Source organism: Hyperolius riggenbachi, chromosome 6 (genome assembly GCF_040937935.1).
Source record: "Hyperolius riggenbachi isolate aHypRig1 chromosome 6, aHypRig1.pri, whole genome shotgun sequence".
Taxonomy (NCBI): Eukaryota; Metazoa; Chordata; class Amphibia; order Anura; family Hyperoliidae; genus Hyperolius; species Hyperolius riggenbachi.
This window is the reverse complement of record NC_090651.1, coordinates 1830001-1850668: the sequence shown is the minus strand read 5'-3', so window position 1 is coordinate 1850668 and position 20668 is coordinate 1830001. Positions and strand designations below refer to the sequence as shown.

The following is a 20668-nucleotide window of genomic DNA, read 5'->3' as shown; positions in this document are numbered from 1 at the left end:
CTCGCTCCTCTTCCTCTGATGAAGGTCTGTGTTCTGTCCATCGTTCTCTGTGTCTTCTGAGAAGCTTCTCCCCTCCTCGCTCCTCTTCCTCTGATGAAGGTCTGTGTTCTGTGTCCGTTGTTCTCTGTGTCTTCTGAGAAGCTTCTCCCCTCCTCGCTCCTCTTCCTCTGATGAAGGTCTGTGTTCTGTGTCCATTGTTCTCTGTGTCTTCTGAGAAGCTTCTCCCCTCCTCGCTCCTCTTCCTCTGATGAAGGTCTGTGTTCTGTGTCCGTTGTTCTCTGTGTCTTCTGTGAAGCTTCTCCCCTCCTCGCTCCTCTTCCTCTGATGAAGGTCTGTGTTCTGTGTCCATCGTTCTCTGTGTCTTCTGAGAAGCTTCTCCCCTCCTCGCTCCTCTTCCTCTGATGAAGGTCTGTGTTCTGTGTCCATCGTTCTCTGTGTCTTCTGAGAAGCTTCTCCCCTCCTCGCTCCTCTTCCTCTGATGAAGGTCTGTGTTCTGTGTCCGTTGTTCTCTGTGTCTTCTGAGAAGCTTCTCCCCTCCTCGCTCCTCTTCCTCTGATGAAGGTCTGTGTTCTGTGTCCATTGTTCTCTGTGTCTTCTGAGAAGCTTCTCCCCTCCTCGCTCCTCTTCCAGGGAAATCTGCTGATGGCTGATATGTGGTTTGTTATAAGCAGCTGTTGTTTCTTTGTTGAGGGATTCTTGCTGATGATCTCTCCTCTTGCTGTTCCCGCAGGTGTGAGTAGAATGGCGTCCCTCCACATATGCCTTCTTCTCCTGGCCCTCACGATGAGCTTCTTGATGTATGCCGACACGATGGAGCCCAGAGCTAAGCGTAAGAGGGTTTCTGAGAGGTTCAGCGAGGACGTGTGGTCTCAGCCTGCCCAGGAGAGGCCTCACAGAAGGTCCGGCCTGCCCAGCAAGGGAGGTGCTCGTGGCAGGGCAGAGGGGAAGGCCACCCCATTCCAGGCCACAGCTTTGGGACAACCTGGTACTCCCAGACAAGATGGCCTTCAAGGCTTCGAGCCGCTATTCCATCAGAGAGAGAACCATCCGCCAGGACTGAACGGGCGCAAACACAAGGAACAGAGGAGAGCCAATCAGAAGGAGCGGGTGAAAAAACACAAAGGTGGGGCTGGCCTCTTATTTCTTTCTTTAGCGGTGTGTATACTGGAACAGGAGATGGGAATATACATCTCTAACAGGATTGGCTGCCTGTCCAATAATTATGAAGAGGGCTATAACCATTATTGGGGGGCAATGGGTTACTTTATTGGCACAGTTCACATAGTTTTCTTTCTGTACAGCTGCAATTCCGGTCCCAGCCACTAGAAGTCCTCCCTGTGCACAACGTAACAATTTAGATGCGTTAGTGTCCACAATACAATGTCGATTGTATAAATAACCGATACAATCTGCAATCTCCTTAAGAGATATTTGGTAACACCACTTTTTTAGAGAGGAAGAAGACTCTTACGTCTGACTTGTTCCTGTTAGAGAAACGTTATTTCTCGGGGTGTAACTAGAAATCACTGGGCCCCCCTGTGGCTGCATCCCTTGCAGGGGCTATTGTTACCTGCCTGGTCATTTCAGGAAACCTAACTGACAATAGCAATATAACCATTATTATTATTGATTTATAAATCTGGTAACGTCTCTTCAGAAGGCAGGACTATGTTATTGGTCATTCAGAACAAGGGCAAGACCGAAAATAGTTTAACCATTTATTTCATAATTAAATAAATTGAACTGAGATCAGATAGCAAATGAAAAGGAATTAACACCAGAGAATAACTGATGCTGAGAAGTCTTTTCTGGAATTACAAAGAGTCTGCTGAAGTTGTAAAATCCAAAGGAAAGTCTTTATCAAGTAATCCAGCAATAACTGTAACGTTCAGCCAGGCTCTGTAGCCGACTCCCGAGGTCCTTGCTGGTCTCATCCATGGGATCAGATCCGGCAAAAGACAAGCAAAGGACCCTCGGGAGTCTGGAACAGGTTCTCTTCACCCCCTCTGCTGGGGAGGAGTCATAAGGAGAGATGGGTGGACTGTAAACCAGATCCAACCCCCTCATTATAGGGAGAAATTAGTATGAAATAAAAAAGGTATTCCATATCTCTCTGGCAACACATAAGACAGGGAATCCGAGATCAGTTCCAGTTTCTGCGTGAGCTCCAGAATATACAAATATACTGTATATATATATATATATATATATATATATATATATATATATATATATATATATATGTGTGTGTGTGTATATGTGTGTGTGTGTGTACACACACACACGCACACACACACACACACACACACATATATATACAGTGGGTTGCAAAAGTATTCGGCCCCCTTGAAGTTTTCCACATTTTGTCACATTACTGCCACAAACATGAATCAATTTTATCGGAATTCCACGTGAAAGACCAATACAAAGTGGTGTACACGTGAGAAGTGGAACAAAACTCATACATGATTCCAAACATTTTTTACAAACCAATAACTGCAAAGTGGGGTGTGCGTAATTATTCAGCCCCCTGAGTCAATACTTTGTAGAACCACCTTTTGCTGCAATTACAGCTGCCAGTCTTTTAGGGTATGTCTCTACCAGCTTTGCACATCTAGAGACTGAAATCCTTGCCCATTCTTCTTTGCAAAACAGCTCCAGCTCAGTCAGATTAGATGGACAGCGTTTGTGAACAGCAGTTTTCAGATCTTGCCACAGATTCTTGATTGGATTTAGATCTGGACTTTGACTCAGCCATTCTAACACATAGATATGTTTTGTTGTAAACCATTCCATTGTTGGCCTGGCTTTATGTTTACGGTCGTTGTCCTGCTGGAAGGTGAACCTCCGCCCCAGTCTCAAGTCTTTTGCAGTCTCCAAGAGGTTTTCTTCCAAGTTTGCCCTGTATTTGGCTCCATCCATCTTCCCATCAACTCTGACCAGCTTCCCTGTCCCTGCTGAAGAGAAGCACCCCCTGAGCATGATGCTGCCACCACCATATTTGACAGTGGGGATGGTGTGTTCTGAGTGATGTGCAGTGTTAGTTTTCCGCCACACATAGCGTTTTGCATTTTGGCCAAAAAGTTCCATTTTGGTCTCATCTGACCAGAGCACCTTCTTCCACATGGTTGCTGTGTCCCCCACATGGCTTGTGGCAAACTGCAAACGGGACTTCTTATGCTTTCTGTTAACAATGCCTTTCTTCTTGCCACTCTTCCATAAAGGCCAACTTTGTACAGTGCATGACTAATAGTTGTCCTATGGGCAGATTCCCCCACCTGAGCTGTAGATCTCTGCAGCTCGTCCAGAGTCACCATGGGCCTCTTGACTGCATTTCTGATCAGCGCTCTCCTTGTTCGGCCTGTGAGTTTAGGTGGATGGCCTTGTCTTGGTAGGTTTACAGTTGTGCTCCTTCCATTTACAGTAGTTCTCCTTCCATTTCTGAATGATCGCTTGAGCAGTGCTCCGTGGGATGTTCAAGGCTTTGGAAATCTTTTTGTAGTCTAAGCCAGCTTTAAATTTCTCAATAACTTTATCCCTGAACTGTCTGGTGTGTTCTTTGGACTTCATGGTGTTGTTGCTCCCAATATTCTCTTAGACAACCTCGGAGGCCATCACAGAGCAGCTGTATTTGTACTATTATTATTATTATTTATTAGATTTATATAGCACCAACATATTACGCAGCGCTGTACTGACATTAGATTACACACAGGTGCACTCTATTTAGTCATTAGCACTCATCAGGCAATGTCTATGGGCAACTGACTGCACTCAGACCAAAGAGGGCTGAATAATTATGCACACCTCACTTTGCAGTTATTTATTTGTAAAAAATGTATGATTTTCGATCCACTGCTCACGTGTACACCACTTTGTGTTGGTCTTTCACGTGGAATTCCAATAAAAAAACGTCAAGGGGACCGAATACTTTTGCAAGCCACTGTATATATATATAATCTCAAGCACTGGTGGTTTATTATATTTCATATCTGAGAATTGAATTACTGGCTTTGGAATATGGCACAACTAGGAATGACCTCTCAAACACATAGCTTGGGAGCGTACATCTAGAAATGGCGCAGGGAGAAACATGGCGCACCATTCTGCCGATAAATGTATCATTAAACGCAATTTACCATTTTAATGTAAATACATTACCTTGTCCCGGCCGCCGATCGCTCCTCCCCTCCGCTCCTTCACTTCTTCTGTTTGTTTGCTGTAGTCCTGCAGCCGGCCAATCACCATGTGGCTTCAGTCCCCGCATGGTGATTGGCCGGCTGCAGGACTATAGCAAACGAATGGAAGAAGTGCAGGAGCGGAGGGAAGAAGCGATCGGCGGCCGGGACAAGGTAATGTATGCATATTACACACATCCTCCCCTGATGCCTATTCCCTCCAGTGCCCGCTGACTCTCTCCCCTACCCCCCCTGCATTTTTGAAGACTTATAACGCTAATTAGCATTATAAGTGCAAGGCACACTGCCTGCGCCATTTTTTAACACTTATAACGCTAAATAGCGTTATAAGTCTATGCAGCGCTGTTTTCATCCCCCTGGCGCTGTGCGCCAATTTTAACTGTCCCTCTTTGGGAGCCCTGTCCCTCTGTCCCTCTTTCCTCCTCATTTGTCCCTCTTTCAGGACTTTGTCCCTCTTTCTATGTAATTATATATATTTCTCTACTAAAAAATGTCTTTGATTGACTCTAAACTTTATTCCCATCCTTTACATTGATATATACTCTTATTTTCACATGTTTAATATGAAGGAAAATGAACCAGGATAGAAAGGACCAGTGTGGTTTGTATTATAAAACATATTTTTCTTATGAAATCTTTATAATATCATATGCGTGACTAGGGGTGTGACGGGGGCGTGACTAGGGGTGTGGTGGGGGCGTGATCAGGGGTGTGGTGGGGGCGTGATCAGGGGTGTGGTGGGGCGTGATCAGGGGTGTGGCGGGGCGGGGCTTGTGTCCCTCTTTCTCATCTCACAAAGTTGGGAGGTATGCCCTCAGATTTTGTTATGTAGCAATGTCCCTTCTTTGCATAAGGCTGGCAGTAACAGGCGTATGTAAAAATATGACAAGTAAGGACATGGTTTATTCCTGGGCAGATCCGGGGTGGATCTACCTCTGCCCTTTTAGCATTTGCTTTTCCCGAAGGTGAGCTGGTGAGGCTTCTCTGTAGGTCAGAGGTATCAGAGGTGCCATAGAGTCAGGAAGCCTGGCCTGTGTAAGGAGGGGGAGGAGCCCCCAGGCATCTAGGCCCCCCTGCGATGGCAAGGGTTGCAGGGGTGATTGGTATACCCATGTATCAGAGGTGCCATAGAGTCAGGAAGCCTGGCCTGTGTAGGGAGAGGGAGGGGGAGGAGCCCCCAGGCCTGTGTAGGGAGAGGGAGAGGGAGGGGCCCCCAGGCCTGTGTAGGGAGAGGGAGGGGGAGGAGCCCCCAGGCCTGTGTAAGGAGAGGGAGGGGGAGGAGCCCCCAGGCCTGTGTAGGGAGAGGGAGGGGGAGGAGACCCCAGGCCTGTGTAGGGAGGGGGAGGGGGGGGAGGCCCCAGGCCTGTGTAGGGAGAGGGAGGGGGAGGAGCCCCCAGGCCTGTGTAAGGAGAGGGAGGGGAGGAGCCCCCAGGCCTGTGTAGGGAGAGGGAGGGGGAGGAGCCCCCAGGCCTGTGTAGGGAGAGGGAGGGGGAGGAGCCCCCAGGCCTGTGTAGGGAGAGGGAGGAACCCCCAGGCCTGTGTAAGGAGAGGGAGGGGAGGAGCCCCCAGGCCTGTGTAGGGAGAGGGAGGGGGAGGAGCCCCCAGGCCTGTGTAGGGAGAGGGAGGGGGAGGAGCCCCCAGGCCTGTGTAGGGAGGGGGAGGGGGAGGAGCCCCCAGGCCTGTGTAGGGAGAGGGAGGGGGAGGAGCCCCCAGGCCTGTGTAAGGAGAGGGAGGGGGAGGAGCCCCCAGGCCTGTGTAGGGAGAGGGAGGGGGAGGAGCCCCCAGGCCTGTGTAGGGAGAGGGAGGGGGAGGAGCCCCCAGGCCTGTGTAGGGAGAGGGAGGGGGAGGAGCCCCCAGGCCTGTGTAGGGAGAGGGAGGGGGAGGAGCCCCCAGGCCTGTGTAGGGAGAGGGAGGGGGAGGAGCCCCCAGGCCTGTGTAGGGAGAGGGAGGGGGAGGAGCCCCCAGGCCTGTGTAGGGAGAGGGAGGGGGAGGAGCCCCCAGGCCTGTGTAGGGAGAGGGAGAGGGAGGGGCCCCCAGGCCTGTGTAGGGAGAGGGAGGGGGAGGAGCCCCCAGGCCTGTGTAAGGAGAGGGAGGGGGATGAGCCCCCAGGCCTGTGTAGGGAGGGGGGGGAGCCCCCAGGCCTGTGTCGGGAGAGGGAGGGGGAGGAGCCCCCAGGCCTGTGTAAGGAGAGGGAGGGGAGGAGCCCCCAGGCCTGTGTAGGGAGAGGGAGGGGGAGGAGCCCCCAGGCCTGTGTAGGGAGGGGGAGGGGGGGGAGCCCCCAGGCCTGTGTAGGGAGAGGGAGGGGGAGGAGCCCCCAGGCCTGTGTAAGGAGAGGGAGGGGAGGAGCCCGCAGGCCTGTGTAGGGAGAGGGAGGGGGAGGAGCCCCCAGGCCTGTGTAAGGAGAGGGAGGGGAGGAGCCCCCAGGCCTGTGTAGGGAGGGGGAGGGGGAGGAGCCCCCAGGCCTGTGTAGGGAGAGGGAGGGGGAGGAGCCCCCAGGCCTGTGTAGGGAGAGGGAGGGGGAGGAGCCCCCAGGCCTGTGTAAGGAGAGGGAGGGGGAGGAGCCCCCAGGCCTGTGTAGGGAGAGGGAGGGGGAGGAGCCCCCAGGCCTGTGTAGGGAGAGGGAGGGGGAGGAGCCCCCAGGCCTGTGTAGGGAGAGGGAGGGGGAGGAGCCCCCAGGCCTGTGTAGGGAGAGGGAGGGGGAGGAGCCCCCAGGCCTGTGTAGGGAGAGGGAGGGGGAGGAGCCCCCAGGCCTGTGTAAGGAGAGGGAGAGGGAGGGGCCCCCAGGCCTGTGTAGGGAGAGGGAGGGGGAGGAGCCCCCAGGCCTGTGTAAGGAGAGGGAGGGGGATGAGCCCCCAGGCCTGTGTAGGGAGGGGGGGGAGCCCCCAGGCCTGTGTAGGGAGAGGGAGGGGGAGGAGCCCCCAGGCCTGTGTAAGGAGAGGGAGGGGAGGAGCCCCCATGCCTGTGTAGGGAGAGGGAGGGGGAGGAGCCCCCAGGCCTGTGTAGGGAGGGGGAGGGGGGGGAGCCCCCAGGCCTGTGTAAGGAGAGGGAGGGGGAGGAGCCCCCAGGCCTGTGTAAGGAGAGGGAGGGGAGGAGCCCCCAGGCCTGTGTAGGGAGAGGGAGGGGGAGGAGCCCCCAGGCCTGTGTAAGGAGAGGGAGGGGAGGAGCCCCCAGGCCTGTGTAGGGAGGGGGAGGGGGAGGAGCCCCCAGGCCTGTGTAGGGAGAGGGAGGGGGAGGAGCCCCCAGGCCTGTGTAGGGAGAGGGAGGGGGAGGAGCCCCCAGGCCTGTGTAAGGAGAGGGAGGGGGAGGAGCCCCCAGGCCTGTGTAGGGAGAGGGAGGGGGAGGAGCCCCCAGGCCTGTGTAGGGAGAGGGAGGGGGAGGAGCCCCCAGGCCTGTGTAGGGAGAGGGAGGGGGAGGAGCCCCCAGGCCTGTGTAGGGAGAGGGAGGGGGAGGAGCCCCCAGGCCTGTGTAGGGAGAGGGAGGGGCCCCCTGGCCTGTGTAGGGAGAGGCGCTGGGTTTATTAGGACTGTTATTTATAACTCTCTCCAGCAGAACAGGCCGCGCAGTTTATCCTCTGGAAGGGTCTTGTTATGATCGCTTCTGCAGCGTTTACTGCTGACTGCAGTGGTATTGTAACCCAAGCAGTTCTAATGTCATTACATGCATTTTCTTGCATAGTTTGGTTTGCACTTAAACTAGTTGCTGATTCCATCTGCAGTCGCTCTGAAGTTAATGACAGTTTAATATGCTTTTGTGTAAACAAACATTGTCTGCTGCAGTGGAGGGGCGGTCCCTTTCCTGCAGGCTGCATATCATTGTCTGCCTTTTCCTGCTGTCAGCCTGTGATTAATTACCATTCACTTGTGTGGGAATCTGCAGGTCTGCTCCCATTGGATGACCTCAGTATAAAGAACTGCTTCCTGCAATGCTTGATGGGCTACCATAGTCTCAGATTCTGTCTGTTACTCTGCTCGTGCCCCACCTCGTTCCTGGTCCGTGTGGACTGCGCTGACTCCTGCGAAGGGGTCAGCGAGTCCTCCTAGTTCTGCTCTTGTTCTAGAAGTTGTTACTTGCTTGTCTTGTGTCATATATTGGTTCATCGCCAATATATACGCATACTTGCACGTTTATTATTTTCCTTGTATTCGTGTTACGTTGATACATCAGTGTCGCTGATATATACGTACACGAACTGTTTATATCCTGTGTTCCGTTAGTTAGCGTTCCAGCACGCTGAGCTAGTTATCCTGTTCCTGGTCCTGTTTGTGGATTGCGTTCATCTCTGCGAAGAGATAGCGAATCCTTCTGAGTCCTGTTCCCTGTATTACTCCAGTCGTAGTCAGAGTTCCTGCTTATGTCATATATCGGTTCATTGCCGATATATACATATGTTAGTCAGACGTTACAAATAGTTTCATTGATAGCTGTAATTGTAATACGCTAGGAAAACATACTTATTGTATATTTGTCTGTGTTACGTTCATCTATCTTGATCCTGCTATTTCCTGACTATCCTGTCCTGTCTTTGTGAGGCACGCCATCGCTGCTAACGCATTGGCTGCCTCATTCCAGTCTGTCTGGTTTTGGACGCTTGCTGTCACTAAGTAGTGGCTAGTTAAGCAAGCGTTCATTCTGTCTACCTGTCCTGATCTCCTCAGTCCTGGTTTATGCGCTCAGCGCTACTTTGCGCTGAGACGTTATTACGAAAGTGTTGTTTGTGGCTGTTCGGATCTGCACCGGCTCTGTGCACCACAATCTCCTATTGGAGTCAGTCCTCTCCTCCACTAAACTGGGGATATCCTGATCCCTTGTGCTGGTGTGTGTACCTCCTTCACGTCAGCTTATGTGTTGTATGCTGACTGTGGAGATTACACCTCCAAGCTTAACATTATGGTAGCCCCCTTACCAATCCCCATTGTGGGGGGGGGGTTCCCAGCAAAAATGACACTGTTTGTTATGGTTCCTGTTCCTTTAAGAAATTTGAGAAGCTCAATTCTGAAACAGAAAATGAGTTTTTTTCTGAATGTACCAGGTTCCTGGCCAATCCCGAGCTCCAGGCTACTCCTGTTTCAACGTGGGCCTCCCAGCTAGTTTATGTTTTATTTAAGGGAAGATTGTTTCAGTGGGCCTACGATGTCTTGGATCATACCAATTTAAAAGAAAGACCACTGGAATTTCTAGCGTTTGTGATCCATAACTGGCTGCGCAAAATCGATTTGCCTAGCCCTTTTGATAAGCTCCTGGCAGCTTGTCAATCAGCTGCTCCTTCTACTGCCTACAAAAATAATCAGCAAGCAGATAATTGTTCTGATAACTTTTCTTCTGCTAAGGCAGTAGGGTCTAAAGCCAAACGTAAACGCTCCAAAAGAAAAGCGTTACAATCAGCAGAGTCGTTGCCCTTGGCGACTGCGCATCAGATCTGTAATGAGACTCCGCCAGTAGCAGATAATGAAATTCAGTCACCATTCAGGGGAGTCAAATGGACCTATGAAACTACTAATGAACTTTCATTGCTAGCCAGGGAAAATAAAAGTTCTTGTTTAAATGAATTATCTGAATATGATTATGAAGATATATTACAGAGTATTGAACAGATCAATTTATTCGTGCAGCAAGGGAAATTTGCATACACTACAGTTCAACACTTGCTACAGGTATTGGAGATTCTTAGGAATAAGAAATCGGCCAATCACCTGCTAAATAACCCAATGTATGTTTCTGCTGAAAGGAAGTGGTCACTTTACAGACCTACTGGACCTTCAGTGATGACCTAGAAAACCTAGAAATAATACTCTAGCAAAACTTAGCAAGACAATTATGGCCAAAACTTGTACCCTGAAAATTGCCCACTGAGATCAGGTCTGCTGAATTATATGTGTAGCAACACGTATGCGTGGGTATGTAGATATATATATTCTACTGTCTGATAAATATACAATTTTATAGTTATCTGAGTTGAGGAAAGATGTGTGTACATAAAGTTTAACCAAAAACAAAGTACCACACCGGCCCATTTCACTGCTGGTCCAGAGGAAGGCGAAAAACCCTTGTAAGGCATAGTGTATTTAGCCCCAAAAAGGGAAAATTCCTTCCTGACCCCAAAATGGCGATCAGAAAAAATCCCTGGATTTATCAGCATTTGGCCTTATTTAGTAATTGAGATATCTGCTCATTACATGTCAACCCATTATATAACTTACAAAAACCCTAATTCTAATTTTTACTTGAAAAATGATATAGCAAAATAAAGGCTTTTACTCTTCAGAAAGCATTAACCCATAATGTGACTTACAACTAGCTCTCTTTCTATCATATCCTTAATATAGTGACCCACCCCTCATGGCAGCTGATTCAATCATTGATCTAAGATCGGCATTAAAAATATCCAATCCTTGATCAGACAAGTGAACCCTATCCGGGCGGAATAAGTTAGGCCGGGAACCCTCAAGCTTATTATGCCAATAAGAAAAACCCCTTATAGCTGGCAGGGATCTAGATAAGGCCCTATTAATGAATGTCTTAATGGTCCTCAATCTATCTTGAGGAAAAATCCACACCCGTCTGGGAATGATTTCAGAAAAAACCAACACACATTGGGGAATGATCTCATGGATGCGCATAAAATCATATTTCATGCGGTGTAACAAATCAATAGTGTTAACTTTACCCACGTCGTTCCCACCCAAGTGACAAATAAGAATGTCTGGCATAGGAAATCTCTGCATTAAAGAAGTAACCCTACCAAAAACATATTCCAAATCATCCCTCTAATACTGAACCAATAGATCATGAAGTTATTTCTAGATAACCCAAGGTTTTCCCCATAGTCACTATTAGTAGCTTTCCTACGAGCCCAATACACATAAGAATGTCCCACAATCCATACAATCTTCCTGGGTCTGAGATCCAGATCTTGTTCCATTCTTCAACAGATGACACACGCAACTATGGAGCTGATGAAAAAGTCTCTTTCTGGGATTCAGGCCTTAGTTGAACTATTTCACCCAAAACAGCGGATCCAGTAAGAAATCCTTCTGTAAAGATAGACTCAGGATAGCCTCAGACTCCCTCTGGATGGATGACTTCCGGATGGACTCCGGTCAGGCTGTCTTATCCTCCTCAGGATAGATGTCTGGCAAGTTGTTTCTGAAAGAATAAAGAGACATGTGCGAGCATCAGGTTTTTTCCCAAAAATCCAATAAGTCATTTATTTTTCCTAGTAGTTGTAATACTAATAGGATTCATACTCTCCACCATGAACTTCAAAACATACTTAGGGATCTTTCTATGATCCTAACGGATCTCTCGCAATACCCCGTTCGCATGACGTCGTGTCGCTGTACCCGTGCGAGTATGTGACTCCATACATGGCAGAGAGGATAAATTCCCAATGAATTTTTTTACACCATAATGAATTCCCATTTTTCCATTCTTTGATTACAAGTCACACTCCCATTCCATCATACCTTCCACAATCATACCAAACTCCATAAATAGTGATGTATTTAAAGACCTTAGGTGGCCCTAGGCAGGGCTCTTTCCTTCCTAGGCAGGGCTCTTTCCTTTTTACAGACCTTAGGTGGCCCTAGGCAATATCTACCTCACTACCCCTTCTTACTACACCACTGCGTGAAACAGATCCCCAGGCCTGGGCAGGGCGGGCTCTTTTCCCCTCTTTGACCATACATTAAAGTTATTTTAATGTCTGGTCAGAGTCAGAGTTAGCAAAAAGGCTATATGGCAGGGTTTACAGTAAAGTGAAACAGTGGCCAGCACTGTCTCCCTGTAGTAGGGTTGGGTCCCCTTTTAGATTTAAAGCTGCAGACATACACAGAACATTTATAGTGTCCTTTTCCACATAGTGCGCTTTAAGGTACTATACCTATGGTTGTCCCCGAGACACACTTCTATAGGTACATATACAAAAGACAGCACTACAGAGACTAGGCTAAGGCCTCCTTACTAAACAGACACTGAACTACAGATCAAGCAGAACTGAAATTAAAAATCCTGTCAGGGGTAAAGCTTCTAAACAGTACACTATGAAACAGTGTATTTTTTCTAGAGTCTTCAGAACAGTGAAAAATTCAGTCAAAAATCCAAAAATCTATCCAAATAATTGTCATATCAACATCAAATGATTCTGCAGGTTGTCAAAAAGGTTCAAGCATTAAACTAAGCTATTTTCCTAAGGCTAAGAAAAATGTACTTATTTTCCTATGCTGAGTGTAAGGATTTAATTTAATTTAATTGACTTGTAAGAGTTTTGGGCTTAAAAAAACATATTTTCTTATTAATTACAGGAAATGATCACAATAATGACCTGGACCCATATATGAAGCTTTAAATGGCGTTTCTGCTAAAGCATTATGCAGTTACAGCATATTACTCACAGAAATTCAAATACAGGAAATTCAGTGTTTATATGCAAATCATGCAGACGGATCTCAAAATTGCGTTCATAGTTGTACAAATCTAAGATCAGATACAATATCTCCTTAACAGTGATACTTAGAAACATCTGAATCAGAATGCAGGCAGTTTACATTTCATTTCAACAATGTGGTTTTGGAGGAGCATTTTTTTTCCTTCTCTCTGTGTGGCGAAGAGAGATAGATTTGTGATGAGGATTTATTATTATTTTTGTATTCTGGTGGACTAGGCCAGTATGGAAGACTTTATCAGAGGCTTTTACAGAATGAGGCAGACTTTCAACAAAAGTAGGTGCATTTTTATATAAGATATCTATCTGTTAGGAGTTTTAATTAAACATTCCCTATCAACGTATGAGCAAAATTTTATCCTCAAAATGCCTAGGATTGATCCGCATTGAACCACCGAATATAATATATGAATCCTATATGACTCTGAAATACAATGTTATTTCAGTAATCCATAGAAATTCTGTTCAAATGAACACCACTAACTATTACTTTAAAATAAATGTGATACAATTTCTAACTTTAAGTACACGTTTTATGGGTCTAAGTGACAACTGTCATCATATCCATAAAGTTATTAAGTTGTACTAAAACCTCAATTCTCTTTACACTATGACATTAAAGGTAACACGGTGACGTAGCAACCAGTGCTCTCGCCTTGCAATGTTATTTAAATCTCTGCCTGGTTAACATCTGCACGGAGTCTGCATGGGTTTCCTCCAGGGACTCAGTTTCCTCACACACAAAAAACCCACAGACAAATCAACCGGCTACCTTCCAAATTGGCCCCAAACTATGATATATGATTTCACTATACTACCTATGAAAAAGTATCAGAACCTCTTTTGGACACGTATAAAAATTCCAAAAATCTATTCTGCAGTATGGGAAACTTCAATCAGATACATATGGACCTGGGTGACAGTTGGTATCAATTAATTAATCTAGTTTAATTTAAGGACACTAAGTTTCAGGAGAAAAATCATTCTTCTTAACACTTCCTATACTAGACGTGTGGATTTATTTACAGACTGCCACGTGTGTAATGAACAACACAGTAGCAGGTATATTAAAGAAAGATAGGGACAAAAGAAATATATATAAATTATTCACTGTTCCAAATACTCCAATAATATACCTCATAAGATACATATGTATACAGATATACGGTATATTCAGAAAAGACTTCTGAATGTGCTTTTTTTTTCTACAAAGTAGTACGCTAGTTCCTCTTTTTTTCTCTCTCTGCTGGCAGAAAAAACCATAAGCAGGCGTTTTGTGCAGCCACCCGGAAACACCAATTAAAGAAAAGAAAAAAACGAATCCTGTTAACTTTTTTATTTCTAACTATTAAGAATACATCCGTATATATGCAGAAATCATTATTAACAGATAAAAAGAGTTAAAAATACTACTATTTTATAAGGCAAGTAGTATACCTGACATTAATCCATACATACGGACATATATGTTTCCTAATTAATCTAATGTTTTAATGTTAGACCTTATTAGATTAAAAAGCAATACTTTTTACTTCCTCACCACACAGATGTTGGCGGGCGCAGATTAGATCCCTTAAAAATGACGTGTGCTAATTTTTAACCCTTTCAAACTTAAAGGAGAATTCTAACTACAGGCCCTGGTGTAGATTTTACATCAGCCCCCCCCCCCCCCCAAGAACTCTATACAGGGCAATTGATACAGCGCGCCAAAACTTACCAAAGACATTTAGAGTGTCAGGGGTGCAAGGAGGGGATTGGGACACACTGGCAACAGTGTGTTAAAGACTACTATTGTTCAGGACCAATAGAAAACTAATACGGTGATAGAGGGTGGACCCTTCGGGGCCCTTGTGGACCAAAGGCATGGGTACGGTCAGTCCTTCTGTACCCCTCCCCCCTATTGTTATGTCCCTGTAGTTATCACCTCTCTATCATACATATCACATACATGTACTCAATACAATCTCCCAATTTACACACATATGTGTCAAGTTGTACACAATACATATATTAATACATTATGATACATATTATTGCATAATTAGATCCTAATTTACAGGAAACTGATTACATTACTATATTTCTGAGATGTTTCTTTTTACAGAAAAGCTTATTTTACATGACCCATGGATAATTCAGATAATTTTAATGATCGGTCATCACAAAAAGACCCAGTACAAACAGACCTTTTCCAAAGGTGGCGTCTGAAACCAGTTTGTACGTACATAGAATTTATACTGGCGATTTCAGTAAATGACCGCTCTTATCCGAATCCCATGTGTGTTCTTAATATTAATTTTACTAACCTTCTCTCAGAAATACAGTAAGAATCTTATAGCAATTTATATCATCGCTGGCGCACCCTATAGACAGACAACAGACATACATAAAACACACATTATTATTCAACTGTCCTGTAATAATAATGTGGGGCATTCTTGGCCATCTATTCAGGTTACTATATTATTGAAGTCTAGGGATTCTTATATATATTATTCAAGTCTAGGGATCCTCTTTAAACCCAATCTATTATTTAGTAAGGAACACAATACAGTGGAGCCAAATCACTCTATATAATGATTTGGACTTGAAGTTCCACACAAATACCAACAAATTATCTTATACTTCTATGCAACAGATAAGATAAGCAGACGACCAGACAAACATATATTAGAAATCACAAAGTATTTGAACCCACATAATCAATATACTATGGCGACTATCTAAACCCTTATTCTTAATTCCTTACCAAAAGGAACTCTTTCTTTCCTGAAGAAATTACTACTGAGTTGATCAGACCCAAATAGACAAATTAGATTTTCCCAAAAAATCTAACACCCAATTCATTCAGACTTTTACCTAAAAAGTCCGAAAATTTTAAAATTTAGACTTACCAAAAGTCAAACCTAGACTTACCAAAAGCCAAACCTATTCCCTATTACCTATTACCTATTACCTGATTACCTGATTACCTGTCCCTCTGTTTTTTTTTTTTTCAATTAAGGTCTATATATTGAAAAACTATACCTTTAAAAATTTTGACCCCAGGTCTCAATACTATTCAATACCCTGAGTTACCTGCATCAACACCCACGACAATTCATATAAGTAAAAAAACAGTCTTCAAGACAAAGACCTAATTAATACTTACATGAATTGGAGTAGTGAGGCGTTCGATGAATCCCAGGACGAGCTCCCCAGCTGAAAGGAAGTGGTCACTTTACAGACCTACTGGACCTTCAGTGATGACCTAGAAAACCTAGAAATAATACTCTGTGATTTCTATACCAGTACTGGCATTGAATCAGCTGGTCAGCCACAATAAGAGACACACAGACAGGTTGTGGTTGCCAAACAGATTAATTATTGCCTTTGAATCATTATATTTATACAGTAATTTGTACATCCTGCGCAAACTCAGTAGACATAGAAATTCCAGCAATATTTACATAATACATGATTTAAATAATACAGATGAGGACTTTCCTAGCATAACATATGACATCTCTGCAGGTGTCAAAGTGGCACAATAAAAGTTTCCTGTAGGACAAAGATAGAACATAATTGGGGAAGTGAGAATGCAGTGTAGCATGACAGGTTCAGTCTTCAAGATCTGGCTAAACTAAAAGCTTGCTACAATATATATATGGATCCTAAGATGGCTGCTGAGAAGACAAAATGGATGCTGACAGTGTATATACTTATGCATAAAATTCCTTACATCTGCCACTAACACATTTGCAAACTATGATCAGCCGGAATGCTCAGCTGTTAAATATGCATGGGATCCTCCATTTGAGAAAGGAGAGATGGAAGCCCTGGTCTATGAATGGAAGAAAGATGCAAGTTCATTTTGTCAGTTTTACAGTGCAAAAAGTGAATTAGTATTGAATGCATGCATTAAGTCTGCCTATAACCTAATAAAAACTGGTGTGTGTGGATATGACTTTGTGGCTCCATTGATCGATGTGTGGAAAATGATTTTGGACGATTTTTATGCGATTCAATCAGTTGATACCAGGGAAGACACACTGTCAATTGGAGACTGTCCCACTTCTCCAGTTACTGAGTCCCTGCCATGTCTTGTGAATGTTCCTGTAACTCCACCCTGTACCATGGATAACTCAGTGTTACTTCCCAGTAAAACAGAAGCCACTGATACTTTCTTAACTTTGCCCTGCACAAATCTCTCAGCAGAGGACCCAGAGGTCCTGCTGACTTCTGAGTCCAGCCTAGCCAGTACTCATGAGTCTTTGTTCAGTGAAACAGACATTAGAAAATCTTTGCCTGCCTCTGCAAACACTTCTGTAGAATTTACCTGTGTTAATAAAGTTCAACTCCTGTCTGATCCAGCAGATGCCAATAGATGCACTACATTAGTTTCTGAGTCCCAGCAATCTTGTCTAGAAACCTCAGAACCCCAGCATCTGAATTTTCCAATTTTACAATTGAATAGTGCTTCAGATGCACAAACTTTGTGTCTTGATCTTCCTGTTTCTACACCTCGCTCTAGTTTCGTGAATAGCTCAGAGCATCTGCTATGTGAACCTGAAATCGTAGAATTATTACCTTGTTCAGAAAATGTTCCAGTAAATTTGCCCTGTACCATGAATTGTGCAGTAGATCTCTCCAATGAAACTCAGGTCACAGAGTCATTATGCTGTCCAGCAGGTGCTTCCATGGTTTTGCCCTGCAGTGTGGACTGTTCGGTGATCCTGTCCAGTGAAGCTGTGGTCGCAGAGTCTTATGCTTCACCCAGTACTTTGGATACTTCAAACCCTCTAGCAGAAGGGTCTGAGGCACTGCTTACCTCAGTTGGTGTTGCAGTAATATTCACTTGTCTAGCAGCTGTTTTGGAATTACAGTCTGCTCTAATAAAACTTGATGAATTTCTGCCCAGCGAAGCAGAAGCCATTGAAATATTGTCCTCGTCAGCAAGTGTGTTAGATACCTTGCCCTGTACACAGTCTGATTTGACCAATGTTGTTGAGTCCCTCTCCAGTGTTGTAACAGCCGAGGAACTCCAGCCCTGTCCTCTGAATGTTTCAAAAGTCTTGCCCTGTAACATGGATAATTCTGACTCGCTGGAAAAAATAGTAGAAATCTCAGAATTTCAGTCCGGGTTAATGAGTGTTTCTGAAACCCAGCCCTGTATCCTGGAAAATTCTGGTTTTCTGCCCGGTGTGGCAGTAGTTCCAGAGTCCCCTTCCTGTCCAGTGAGTTTCTCAGTTTTGCCTAGTTCAGTGGGGATTGCTGCAATATTGACTTGTTTTGCAGCCCTTCATGAGCTCCAATCCAGTGTATTTGATGAGTCTCTGTCTAGTCCAGAAGAAGCTATGGGAACCCTGTCTAGTTCAGTGCATACATCAGAAGATTTGCCCTGTCTTGTAAATGCCCCTGAACATGATTTGTTAATAACCCTGCTGGAATCAGCGACATCTAAGTCTGATCCTGCAGTTTTTAGTGAGAATCCAGTAACTGTGAAATCTAGTCATGATGAATTTTTTTTGCCCAGTTCTGGTTTCGGTCCTGTCTTGACTGACTTTGAGGTTCGCAGTTCCTTGACATGCCCAGAGGTTTCTCTTGTGCCGGTGTGCCCAGATGTGCTTCGTATGCCAGAGTGCCCAAGTGTGTCTGTGTTAGCGTGCTCACGTGCTTCCCTAGTGGAGACATGTTCTGATGTTGCCGGTTGGCCTGCATGCCCGGAGATGGTTCTGGTCCCTGAAAGCCCTGGTCTTGATGTTTGTCCTTGTGACCCTGACTCTGGAGTTGCCCTGGGTTCCGTGGGGGTTCTTGGTGGTTCTCCATGTGAGCCTAAGGGGCGTTCTGACCTGTGGGGATCTCTTTGGAGCTTCCAGGTGTTCTGGGAGATCTCTGAGGGGACTTGTCCTGGTGCCTTGGACTGGTTCAACAGTGGGTTTTGTGTTGGTAAGGACAGTTCCGGTGGGCATTGCAAAGGCTTTGGCGTTTTTGGATGGTCCTTGGAGGGCGGTGGGTATCGCTCAGAGAGTTTCTTGGGGTTGTTTTCTGGAAGTCGTGGTTCTGATGGGTGTCGCACTGGGGCTTGTAGTGCTGACGGGCATGGTTCGGTAGGTTCTGGTTCCAATTGGTCTAGTTTTGGTGAGACTGATTCGGGAATTTGGTTTTGTCGGGCTGATCCGACCTTCATGAATTTTCAGTCAGATCAGTTTGCTGGATTTCCCACTTCTGATTTTTTGGTTTGGGTGGTTCAGGAGAAATATGTCAGTTTTCATAGGCGTCCAGAGGCCGCGTTTAAGGGAGGGGGTACTGTTATGATCGCTTCTGCAGCGTTTACTGCTGACTGCAGTGGTATTGCAAACCAAGCAGTTCTGATGTCATTACATGCATTTGCTTGCATAGTTTGGTTTGCACTTAAACTAGTTGCTGATTCCATCTGCAGTCGCTCTGACGTTAATGACAGTTTAATATGCTTTTGTGTAAACAAACATTGTCTGCTGCAATGGAGGGGCAATCCCTTTCCTGCAGGCTGTATATCATTGTCTGCCTTTTCCTGCTGTCAGCCTGTGATTAATTACCATTCACTTGTGTGGGAATCTGCAGGTCTGCTCCCATTGGATGACCTCAGTATAAAGAACTGCTTCCTGCAATGCTTGATGGGCTAGCATAGTCTCAGATTCTATCTGTTACTCTGCTCGTGCCCCACCTCGTTCCTGGTCCGTGTGGACTGCGCTGACTCCTGCGAAGGGGTCAGCGAGTCCTCCTAGTTCTGCTCTTGTTCTAGAAGTTGTTACTTTGCTTGTCTTGTGTCATATATTGGTTCATCGCCAATATATACGCATACTTGCACGTTTATTATTTTCCTTGTATTCGTGTTACGTTGATACATCAGTGTCGCTGATATATACGTACACGAACTGTTTATATCCTGTGTTCCGTTAGTCAGCGTTCCAGCACGCTGAGCTAGTTATCCTGTTCCTGGTCCTGTTTGTGGATTGCGTTCATCTCTGCGAAGAGATAGCGAATCCTTCTGAGTCCTGTTCCCTGTATTACTCCAGTCTTAGTCAGAGTTCCTGCTTATGTCATATTTCGGTTCATTGCCGATATATACATATGTTAGTCAGACGTTACAAATAGTTTCATTGATAGCTGTAATTGTAATACGCTAGGAAATCATACTTATTGTATATTTATCTGTGTTACGTTCATCTATCTTGATCCTGCTATTTTCTGACTATCCTGTCCTGTCTTTGTGAGGCACGCCATTGCTGCTAACGCATTGGCTGCCTCATTCCAGTCTGTTTTATTGTGGACGCTTGCTGTCACTAAGTAGTGGCTAGTTAAGCAAGCGTTCATTCTGTCTACCTGTCCTGATCTCCTCAGTCCTGGTTTATGCGCTCAGCGCTACTTTGCGCTGAGACGTTATTACGAAAGTGTTGTTTGTGGCTGTTCGGATCTGCACCGGCTCTGTGCACCACAATCTCCTATTGGAGTCAGTCCTCTCCTCCACTAAACTGGGGATATCCTGATCCCTTGTGCTGGTGTGTGTACCTCCTTCACGTCAGCTTATGTGTTGTATGCTGACTGTGGAGATTACACCTCCAAGCTTAACATTTCTTTGCAATGTCAGAAGAAAAACATTTCTCTAAAACCAGGGCCGGCTCAAGTAACAATTGGGCCCTAGGGCAAAATTAGCCTGGGGGCCCCCCAACAGACACCCCCCTGACCAAAAAGCGTCATTAGGGACCTTTTGTTGCAATCAAATTTCCCTCCTGGGCCCCTGAGCTGCTGACCCTCCCCAATCACCTCCCAACTTAACTGTGCTCCCTAGGACCTCTGCAGTGGTGCAGTATCTGATGAGGATTTTTCTCTCAGGCCCCCTCCCCTCATCTCCCAGGAGCGATCATTATCCGTGTGTTTCACTACAAGATGCAGAAAAGGTCACCTCAGCACACCATTTATCACTCTGCAATAAAGAGCGCGGTATACAGGCCACGCCCCTCCTGACATTTACATATGAGGAATTACAGAACGCACAACAATGGCAGAA

The 20668-nt window shown here is 45.8% G+C and overlaps 1 protein-coding gene across 1 annotated transcript in view; it reads left to right on the top strand.

The window, feature by feature from the left end:
• Positions 1-20668, top strand: part of DRAXIN (dorsal inhibitory axon guidance protein) — a 261892-nt gene that overhangs the window by 93229 nt on the left and 147995 nt on the right. The window contains exon 2 of the mRNA XM_068238757.1: positions 731-1123. Coding sequence (XP_068094858.1) covers positions 742-1123 — 382 coding nt within the window. The 5' untranslated portion in view covers positions 731-741. The remainder of the gene's footprint in view (positions 1-730; positions 1124-20668) is intronic.